The following is a 12,616-nucleotide window of genomic DNA, read 5'->3' as shown; positions in this document are numbered from 1 at the left end:
TATATATTAAAAAAACTAAATAAAATGAATGAATGAATTCAAAATTAATTATGTAAATATATATATATATATATATATATATATATATATATATATATATATATATATATATATATATATATATATATATATATATATATATATATAGTATACCCTAAAATTTTATTTTATTGTTACTTTTATCATGTATACCCAGACTTTAATTTCGCAATATGGTAATGATGACAATAATCAAAACCGACAACAAAATATTCAAATTCATGAACGCAAAGCAAGAGTTAATGATTCTAATTCTTTATATGAATCCATGACTTCATCAGATTTAATGTATAACGGAATTATCATTCAAAACAAAAACACAAAAAAATGCAATGAAACATATATTCCGTTAAATTTTTTTGGAATATATCAAAATAGGTGCGGAAGTGTCTATTGTCTAGGTATAAATAACCTAAGAAATAAAATACATGAATTTATACGAGATCATCATTTTGTTTCTCGGGGCTTATACGGGTCTATTTCGATTCAAAGAAATTTCTTGATTCACAACATTTTTTTTTAGATTTTGATTTAAAGGGCTCTGAACTTAAATTTGAAAGTAATACACTATTAAATGTGGAAGAATATATTTCATATTGTAAAAATATAACTAGAACGCCGGAATATTTTTTCATACATAATATTCGACATAAATGTAAAAAATATAACGAGAATAATCTAATCTATGAAGTTCTATATTTAATAACTTAAGGCTTAGGTATAATTAACTTTTCTATATATATACTAGGAAAGGGCAAAAGTTTTAGTAATGGATTTCATATTGAAATTCCTTCATTGATAATGAGATATCATGATTTAATTTGTCTTTATGATATGTTACATGCAGCCATAGAAAACCATAGTTTTTTTTTTATCCAACGGCCAATTATAGTGCCTTCGGATCAGCAAAATATGGAGATTCTAATTTAAATGTAAATGAAATAGATTGCACATATTTGCCTTATAGTTGCTACAAGGACGGGACCTTTATATCTGAGAGTCCTTTAATTGCTGATTTGGATAGTGCTTTTGATTTGTTTAATATTTTTAAGCCCATATTAAAGCATACAAAACTTTATTCCTTAAATTTATTTCTTCATAATGACAACTTGAATTCCTCATTAGAGCACGAAGAAGAAATCATACAAAGTTTTATAGAAAATGAAAATATATTTAGTATACGTGAAATTGATAATAACATTCCGGATTGGAAGAGAGAAGAAAGTACTAATATTTATAATAAAAATAATGCATGGAAAGGACATTTAACCTTATTAGGTGGCACAACAATAAAGAAGATTTAAATTCTTGGTTTTTACCAAATTGTTCAAGTTCAAGTATGCATTTGTATACCCACGTTGGATATCTCGTCGATAGAACAAATTCTAATATCCGATTTAAAATATATAAGAGCATATTTCCTAATTTTAATGTAGTGAAATTTCAAGATATACCACATTCAAATATATCAAACTATCCAATAGTTTTGAATTGTATATATAATGACAAAGACATTACATATAATAATCATCAAAAAGAAACCCGTTGGAATATATTCATATTAGATATACCAAATTATAGTATATTAAAAGGTTTTTATAATACATGTTTTTTAAATACCATTATTGGTGATGATTTTCAAATATATGAATACAAAACCGATGAAGAGTTTCTAATTACGATAAAAACAAACCCGTATAATAATAATGTTACAAACGCCACACTTTTCGAAAACGACTTACTCTTTCCTTATAATTTAGAACACGTTTTGCAATTACATGATCGCGAAAAACTGAGACACACAATACATTTCCTCGTGTCAATATACTTTTTATTATTAAAACAATCTGATGATTTAAAATCACATTTATTGTTATTATTAGAATGGATTAAAATTATTATAACTTACAATACTCAAAATAGTAGAATTATCATTGAAGAATTTTTACAAATTTATTACCATTTAAATTACAAATATATCAGATTTCCAAACTTATTAAATTTAGATGACTCTATGAAATCTTGGGTAATCTTATGTATCAAACATCTATTAATGATTGAAAACATTATGGAAATTGAGGAGGCAATAAGTATTATTAAAAAATATAATATATCTCAAACACAAACTTATGATGAAAACGAACTTGATAGTGATGACAACCACAAAGGTAGGTTCAATGATGAAATAGATTCTCAAATAATCAAACATTTCAATATACCTCAAACTTTTACAATCCTAGGAGCATCAAGAAATATCGTTATCCCAACATTATTATTGCTGCGATATTATTAGTCAAGAATGAATCTATATTATATGAATTATTAGCAATTTATCAGCCAATAATATTACTTGGCAATTGCAGTAGCTTTAATGAAGGGGGGAGGGGTAAGGGTAATAACAAAAGTATAACCAACAAAAATAAAAACAATCGAAGCAAACAAAATAATAAAACTGGAACTATTAATAATAATATAAATAATGGTAAATTGGTAATTTGGGACGAATTCAGATGGAAAAAAAGTTCGATATTATCTCTTTCTGTGGCTTCTATACCACTCCATATACTAGAAATATATTATATCGCTAACATACGAAGTCATATATCAAATTTTATCGCCACCAAAAAGAAAAAATATAATGAAAACTTGAAGAAGAAAATGAATAATAATAATAATAATAATAATAATAATAATAATAATAATAATAATAATAATAATAATAATAATAAATTGAATATAGAATTATCGACGAAAGAAGAAAGTATAATATTTTGTAATCGTATTCATTGTACAACTAATAAAATACTGGATCTATAATAAATCAAATTATAAGCAAAATTGAAGCTTTTTGGAATGGAAGTAAAATATACAGCTTGTCACCAACATTTCTCAAACTTTTCGAAGACAGATACATTTTAATTGGATTAAGTTTAAATGGGAGCGATTCTTTGGTTCTCTTAAAACCAATACCGATGTACTATATAGATGACGAAGAAAATAATTTTTCAGTCAATTACAGTAATTATCTGAAGAATAATTCAAATAGCCATGAAAACGGGGAGAAAGAGCAGGGCATCATAGATGATTATTTAAATGACGTAATGGAACATATTCCTAAATGTAAATTTTTACATAAACAATTTTTTCCTATTGTTCAGAATGTCATAAGCAGTATATCAGAAGAAGAAAAAATTGAAAATTACGAAAGGCTAAAAATTTTACAAGTTGAAAGAAAATCCATCGATAATCATTCACAAACCGAATGTTCTTCAATTCAAGATCAAATTAAACAAAGCACGGTACATGGTCATTTTTTTGGTGATGGGGGAAATATTTTATGTTCATCAGAAATTTTGATGGCCAAAAAAAGAAAATTTGCAAATATGTCTAAAAGAGAATTGCATTTATATCTAACAAACGAGTTGTGTAGAAAAAAGAAACTATAGAGTTAATTAAACTAACCAAATATTTTATTTTGAAACAAATAGATAATAGTTATAGTGACATGATGGATATTGTAAAACTATTACCCGAAAACAAAAACCATGATATTTTAAAAATGATAGATATTTATCTGAAAACTCCCCCACAAGAACAAAAAAAAAAAACACTGCAATATCCTATAGAGACTTTAGCTATTTGTTATGAGCGTATATAAAAAATACACCCAAGTGGATCCAGTTTTCTTAAAGATATTCCCACAGAGTCTATGAATATTGTAGAATGTAATTGCTGTTTAACTTTTACTTGTATTTCATTATTACAAACACTTAGTTATGATATATCGTCCTTGACATACGTATTAAAATTGATATTGCGGGCTATTTGTCATGATGTTAGTTTAAAAAATAAACACCTTCATTTTTTTCTAGGAGAAACTAATTCAGGAGAAACTACATTTTTAAACCAAGTATTATCTGTTCTTGGTAATCATGCTGGAATTTTATCGTCACATACTATGAATCACTCTTCAACAATAGATCGATATCACGACCTATCCAAAAGCTCAAATTTTGCAAAGTTTTGGTATATGGATGAAATTACCAATAAACCATTTAATAGACAATTGATTAATCAAATAACTGGTAGTTCTCGTATATTTATTCGATCAAATTATGAATCAGGTAATAACGTTAAACTCACATCGACCATATTAATATTTGGTAACAATAAACCTCAATTCTCCGAGCAGTGTTCAGCTTTATTATCAAGATTAAGATTCATGTCTTTTCGTTCTCGATTTGATTCTACTCTTCCTGTGAATTTTAAAAATGGCTCATTTCCCTAAACTTTCATCGTATAATGATTATGATAATAAATTCCAAGTTGGAATGGCTGCATTGTTTTTACACGCTATGTGTCACTGTACAATAAATTCTCCGTTATATTTGTATGACTCCTTATTTGTTGGCGAATTGAAAATAACTCAAAATATACAAAAATCCACAGATATGTATTCACCCGGGACATATAGTTCATTTCATAATCACTTCTTGTAATTTAGAAGAAGACCCCGAATATCTAATTACCTATGAACGTATATCTTATCTGTTATTATATTTGAATATACTTAAATATATAAATATATCATCCGTATCAGATGCCATAATATTTTGATCAAAACACTATCATACATCTCTTATTGATGATGAATTATTAATTTGTGATGATATATACAAAGACGGCCTAGAAATTCACAAAACCGCCGTTTTTCACGGACTCAAGGAAAAAGATATAATGATAAACGATGAAAAGATTTCTGTTATAAATAAAAGGAGAATTAATGATGATGATAATACAATAGCAATATATGAAAATGATTTGAAACGAAAAAAACTCGTGCAGTTAAAAAATGGAGGATCAATTGGGGTTGTCAACCCCACCATCTTCTTTATCACAAGTCGATGAAATAGATATCATTCCAATATTTCATCCATATACTCAAAATGATAGTTATCCCTATATGAATAAAATAGATTCAAAAGATATAAACCATGTTTTTCAAAATAGAATAGCTACTTCAATTCCTACATTAAATTATGAAATTAATGATGAAATTCCTTCAAATCCAAATGCAATACCAGAAACGCAACAGCAACAAGATATTATGATGGAGGATTGTATAAATTTTGATAAAAGTTTTTTGTCATCATCCCAACCAACAACTCAAAATAATACTGATAAAATAAAATTTATTAGTCCTGATACGATACAATCTTTGTTGGTATCAATTAGTGAATTATTAGACAAGATGGATGTTCCTCCACCCCCGGTATTCATTCCCCCTACTACTAATAATATAAAAGTTAAAAGAGAGATTGAAAAGGTTTTACCTTTTGGGTTTAGTTAAATGTCTTAATATATAACAAGGAAAAAAATATAAATAATCACACTAAAACATTATCATATGTGGTCTTTGTATAAGGACAATGAAAATAATTCGAGTTTTTTTTTATTTAAATTAATTTTTACACAGATCTTATGCACCCAAGTTTTTCAAAAGCATCACCGTCCCTTGTAGCATATATATGTATTTTGTACAAAGTATCTGTATTATCGTCTTGTTTATAATTTACACGTTTAAAATTTTGGCCAGTCTTTCCACCCAAAGCTAATTCAGTTTTTGAAGCAATAATACTATTTCCTTGGTCTACCTCATCTAAACAAGAATCTGTTAAAACTTTTAATGCTTCTACGTGCGGAGTTGTACAATTACCAGCCGATATATTAAACACCAATACAGCGGTAGGATTCACTCTTTCCATTAGATCGTCATTATTAATTATTTCTCTGGGCTGAGAATTTTCACAAATTTTAATTTGTAACTGATTATCATTGGAAATTAGTCTGGAAAGCATATACGATGTGTGTTTTCTAGTTATTAACCAGTCGTCACAATTTACTCCAGCATATTCTTTAATCTGAATGGCCGTATCTCTGTTAGACATGATATTATTTATGTAAATATGAAAATTTAGAAAATTATTTCGAGGAATATTTTCATAAAGCAGAAACAATTGTAAATCCTGTGGACTGGATAAATTAGGTTTATGATTTTTTCTGATCAATTTCATTCCCTTTATATAATTATCTTTATAATCTACTGCAAAATAAACATCTCCTCGATTTTCCCTCGCATCAGTTAACTGTAAACTCATATATTTCTTATCCTCGTGTGTAATAAATTTATCCATTGTTAATTTCTATTAAAATGGGCAAGCCAAGTAATAGTTGTAGGAGAGTATCCTAAGCCGTGTTCTATTTTACTTTCAAACAACGGAGTTGGCCCCCTTATATATTGCTGTTGCCATAAAATATATATAATTTTCCATTTTTATCATTAATAATAATAATAATAATAATAAATAACTTTCACAAAAAAGTATAATAACCAACCAACTTACTTTTTTTTCCATACCGCTATTATGTCACATCATAAAAATTTGTTAGAATTTAAAAGGCTCGTTTCATATGATGGCATAATTGTAATAAATAAAGATACAATAATCAAAATTAAGGAAAAAGATTTATTGACAGTAGATCTTCAATATGATGAAAAAAATAATATATTTTTGGATGCCGACAATAATGTATATAGATTATCTAAAAGATTGGTGAATGATATGAATAAAAAAAGGTGTAATTATCTATGACATAAAAATGCTTTTAAAAAAATGTTTTGTGTCGTTTTTAACCAACAAACCAATTAACATAGTTTAGCCTAATTAGAGAAAAGGTTGTAGTTGGTTAGTTAACATATAAATTGGTGGTCTTTTATTTTTTAAACTAACCAATAGCCATATAAACAAAAAAAAAGTATAACAGTAAAAGCTAAAGTCGGTGGGTATAATGTATACACAAAAATAGTTTCTCGCTGTACCCACAACGAGACCAAGTAAAAAAGGGGGAAGAGATATCGTTACACTACGTACATTTATTTGCTTGTTCTTTTGAAAAACAGGAAGAAAAAGGAGGTGCGATAGTGGTAAGTGATTGATATCTATATATATATATATATATATATATATATATATATATATATATATATATATATAATCCTTTGCAGATAAAATTAACCAATTAATTAATTTTATGCGACAAAAATAATTATCGTTTTTTTATGATATATAAATATTATATGTGCGACTGTTTTTTTTGTTTTTACTTTATTAATATAATCCATATTCTTTATTTTTTGTTTATTTGTGAGGAGGATATTTCTAGATGAAGTTAATTATACCCAAGCCTTCATTTATTGAATAAATAACTTCATAAATTATTAGATTATTCTCGTTATATTTCTTACATTTATGTGGAATATTGTGTATGAAAAAATATTCTGGTATTCCACTTTTATTTGTACGACATGAAATATATTCTTCATATTTAATAATGCTCTATGCAATTTTGTTTTTTGTGCTTGCGGTTATTTTTTCTGATAAAAGCAATTAGAATCAACTAATACAATATATTGTGCCAATTTATAAACTGCATTATCGTCTATTAGATACGAGGGTAGATAATGAATAAAATGAATATGAAATCAAACGATTCGTGTTTCTTTCTCAATTCATTTATTTTTTGTACAAATTTTTCGGGTGCATCAATAAGATAATTATTGGAATTTAAACTTATACTAGGATCAGGACAGTTTTTTAATATCTCGATCATATCTGTAGTGGTTAGTTTTATAAATATCTTCAGTTTTTGACAATTAATTAATTCATTCTTAAAAAACCAAATATTCTTATTTCTGCATGGCGTAATAAGTTCACCTAAAGCTGATATGGGATTACTTAAATCAATACCTTGTTGTGAAATAGACATATTAAATTTGTTGTATAATTCACACATTGGATTTGCTACAGACCAATAAAATATTTGTTTATAATATTTATTTGTACTTTCATTAGGACATACAAGTCCAAGAAGGACTTCCTGGGGTGAAACGGCCCCAAAAACCCGTGGGTAAATTAATTGTCGATGAATTTCGATGGTTATGAGGCTTCATATCTATTAATCCTATTCAAATTTTTAATGGTCAATCTTGTCATTTGGAAACACGGTCTCTTCGCGTAGTATATATTTTCTTGTTATATTTTGTAGATGATGTAAATTTTCATTCAACCCATGAATTTTATAATCTTCCCAAATGGGAAACATTATTATATTTTATATATCTAAACAAGTAAACAATATAATATTGGTAGTTATATATTCATTCTATCAGATAAACAAAAATTTCATATTCATATATTACATTATTTATTATTCACCAAATATACAAAACAATATAGTCTATTTTATTCTATTATCACTTTTTGGATATAGATAGTTTATTTATATATCATATGCAACCAATCATTTAAAAATCTAAATACATTGACTGACATTTTCCTTTTTTTCTATGATTCTATACATTTTATTTAAACAAATTCCAAAAGAGGCCGAACGGGAAAAATGTTTAAATATTCTCAGCCGTAAACAATTCATTATTAGAAATACTACCAAACGACCACGATAATAGTACTACATACAGCATTATAGTGGTTGTTTATAAATTTTATATATGCTGTATTGGAATACTTATCAACTTTTATGTATATTTTATATAGACGTTTATCATTTATTTTTATACACTCAGTCAATTTTTTATGGTGATAATTAAAAGATGATAGCTATGAGAGTTTTATTTGTTGTTTAAATATAAAACAAACGTTTTTTGTGAATTTCGTTACAAAAAACTCAGGCGTTTTTTTTTTTTATTGTACTGACACTTTTTTTTCTCTGCTGATGATGATCCTGGAATAATGGTTCCTGTCTTTCCACCAATATCTTTTCCATGTTCATTCTATGCCTATAATAATATTCATCGTCCATTTCAAGTTCTTCTGTCCTATAACGACCTTCTTCGTTTTTCATTTCATCGCTATTATATCCTTCGTCTGAAGTTTCACTTGTGAATCCCTCGTCCTCATTATTTATGTTGGCTAAATCCATCCCTAGAACAAATGGTTAGCTTTGGTGAATACTTTCCCCTTTTATACTTGGATTCAATTCAAATAACATTGGCTAATTATAATTTTCGTTTCATAGAAATAGGAAGATATTTATTTACATCAATGTCATCGTATTTTTAGAAAAAATCATAGATTTCATAACAATGTAAAATAAAGTGTTGTAAAATTTTTGTTTATAAACACCTTTTTGTGGGGAATGCTATAGAGAGTACAAAACACAATATATAACTGCATATGTTACTGCTATTACGTGGCAAACATAATTATCATTTTTTTTTATATATAAATATATTATGTGCGATTGATTTTTTTTGTCTTTTAGTATAACTTACATTCTTTATTTTTTTTTTATTTAAATGTGAGGAAGATATTTCTAACTACTCTATGCAATTTTGTTCTTTGTGTTTACAATTATTATTTTGTCTGATAATAGCTATTAGGGTCAACTAATACCATATCTTGTGCCAATTTGTAGACTGTATCATTGTCTATTAGATAGGATGGCAGATAATGAATAAGAGGGAATGAATATGAAATAAAAGGATTTGTGTTTCTTTCTCAATTTGTTTATTTTTATATATACTGGATTAGGTTTATTATCAACACCTATATATTTATTTTTTTATCATTTATTTTCATACACTCGGCAAATTTTTTCATGATAATAACTGAAAAGATGATATCCGTCAGTTTCAAGGAGTGTCATAATACTTTTTTTTTTTATTTTCACTGGTATTGTAATGACGCCCCTTTTCTCTGTTCCTCAAATTTTGGCGTTTAAAATGTTTAATTCATGATGATATTGGAATAATGGTTCCCCTCCCCCCCCCCCCACCAATACATTTATTTTTCTTCTGTCATATAACCCCATCTCCTTCATTTCTCATTTCATCGCTATTATATCCTTCGTCTGAAGTTTCACTTGCAAATCCCTCGTCATTATCGGGAAAATATTTATTTACATCAATATCATCATATTTCTTTAAAAAATCACAAAGTTCACAAGAAAAAATTCTAAATAGTGCATTATAAAAAAACGTTTCAAAATTCTCAGTTATAAACATTTTATCGGGAATGTTATAGGGGGGTCCAATTTTATCTACAAACTCAATATACAAGGGCATATATTGCTGCTTTTTATCAACTCTTAAACATGTTCTACATGGATAATATTGATTTTGATTAACGACAACAAATATATATCCATACAATTGGTCTATTTCTCCTGGTAATATTTCAAAATGTTCGTATGATAAAAAGTTTTGTTGTTTATTGGGTAGCATTTCTTTTTTATAAGACATTTGATTTGTACACTGAAAAAGTAAATTTTGATGAACGTGATATTCTTCTGCAATGTCTTTTCTTTCGTAAATTTGCTTAAAATTTGGATGAGTAAAGATATTGTTTGGATAATAATCATTAAATATCTCTTGGTCATAGCACCCCAACAACATGCTCATATCTTCTGATTATTTTTTTAAATAAATTGATCTATCTTTAGTTTTATAATTATTAATTAATTTTTATTTTCTTATTATTTTTCATAGTCATATGTTCCAAGCGTCCCTTCTTATAAATTTAATAAAATTAATAAAAAAGATATAAAATAGATATAGGAAAACTAAATTATTCCATATTTAAAACCCAATAATCTATATATAGAAATAATTTAATAAAATTATTATTAATATACAAATAAATTTACTGGTCAAACACTTATACGAAACATAACTACACTAATACAGTGTGGGAATAACGAATAACAACGGTTGTTAAAGCAATTTACAAAAATAATATCTAGCTATTATTTTCTTCCTCTATTTTTGGAGCCAAAAAATAGCGAATGTTGCCAACGCCTTCAATTCTATATTCCACAACCATAGGCATATTAAGGGACATGAAAAGAGATACCCTAGGAGAAAAGGCAGTAGCTTTGGTAAACAAATTAAGGTATCTACACGAAAAGGTCATCTTGATGGGTTCTTGTACCTCAACTTCTACGGGCCTTTCTTTGTTATCGACACTAGACGTTTTTGTAAATTTTATATTTGCAGTGCCAATATCACCGGCTGTTGAAAATTTCACACAATCATTAATGCAAGCAATGTTTATGGAATCTCCAAATTGACTAAGATCTCTGCAGATAAGGGAAAATTCATTTGATGGCATTCTAATTATGCAATTGTGATTAATATCAAGAATATTTAAATATTCTTGATCTAAATTAATTAATTTCATTATATACTTAGAATTTATTTGTTGACTGCGAGATTCAAAGATAAATGCGATCGTGTCCGCATTGTCTTTGGCCTTTATTGTTACAACATCATCATCATCCGTAGCACACTTTAATATTTTGGACATAACGGAGATGTTTATTCCCATGACTAGATTGCGATCGCATTTGTATTCATCAAAACCCTCGGCTAGTAGATTAGGAGATACCAGAGGAACGTGGCTGGTATCTATGGCCTGTAGTTGAATGCCAGATTCTGTACAGACCCATGTCGCCTCATTTAACAACTCCTTGATGGCATTGGCAGCTTTATTGAGAATGCTGCTTCGAACGAGGCGGGCTTCAAACATTGTAAAGAATTTGTGCGAATATCGACGCACATTTATAAATATTAGTAATACTATAAATATAAAAGCTAGGGAAAATAACCCTAATAATTTTTTATTTTTTTTTTTTTTACATTTATGTGAAAATTCCCAAAATGCCTATTCTTCCAGACTAAGTATCGTGAATATTGTAAACAAAGGGTTTATTCAAATTCAAAGGCTTATAATAATTAGGTCCACCATCCATACAGCAGGCATTTGCTTGTGCGTCCATTTCAGTTCCATTTTCATTATTATTAATATAAATACAAGTTTCAATAATGGTATTAACGGGCCGTGGCCGCGTCTTCTCGGTTTCTCGTAAAATTCCTCTCAAATCGGCATTTTGTACCAAAGGAGCTAATTTTGGTATTCCTATAAAAGTGTCATTTAGTATAAAACTGTTATTAATATGAAATTTTGGCATAAATATACGCGTAAAGTTTATTTTTTTGTTAATTTTCTTCAGTTTTTCATGAATATTGTTTTTATTATAATTAGTAATCACTTGATTTAATAATTCATGTTTAGAACAAATCTTATCTGGTAAAATGACTATCATATTCATATCGTTATTTTTATAGGGGAGCTCATAAACATTACAAATAAGACTACCAAATGTATCAGCGTAATTTTTAAGGGATACTATCTCACATCTTTTCATCGTGAGTATTTTCCTTGTTTTATTAGGCCCGTCATGAAAATCTCTCAATTCAGTATCAAAATTTTAGAAATATATACCCATTCACCAAAATATTTTGACTTTGTCATAAAATAAATTCTAGTTAGATTTTCGATATTTCCAACAAAATTTTCATTATTCATGTTGTTGTTGTTGTTGTTGTTGTTGTTATTTTGATAAACCCACCCACAAGATTTAGCCCATTCATTTATTTGATTGTGTTCGTTTGGAGATTGTGGGATAGTTTTAATCGTAAAGTTCGAAAAATCCTTCT

General features: G+C 27.4%; 1 protein-coding gene across 1 annotated transcript; it reads right to left on the bottom strand.

Annotated features, from left to right (window-relative positions):
* Positions 1-10,856: 10,856 nt before the first annotated feature.
* Positions 10,857-11,645, bottom strand: LOC137621130 (proliferating cell nuclear antigen-like). The gene has a single exon (XM_068351563.1). The coding sequence runs from the start codon at positions 11,643-11,645 to the stop codon at positions 10,857-10,859; it is 789 nt and encodes a 262-aa protein (XP_068207664.1).
* Positions 11,646-12,616: the final 971 nt, after the last annotated feature.

This window comes from Palaemon carinicauda, chromosome 2 (genome assembly GCF_036898095.1).
Source record: "Palaemon carinicauda isolate YSFRI2023 chromosome 2, ASM3689809v2, whole genome shotgun sequence".
Taxonomy (NCBI): Eukaryota; Metazoa; Arthropoda; class Malacostraca; order Decapoda; family Palaemonidae; genus Palaemon; species Palaemon carinicauda.
Note: the sequence above shows the minus strand (reverse complement) of the source record. Positions and strands in the feature narration are given on the sequence as shown.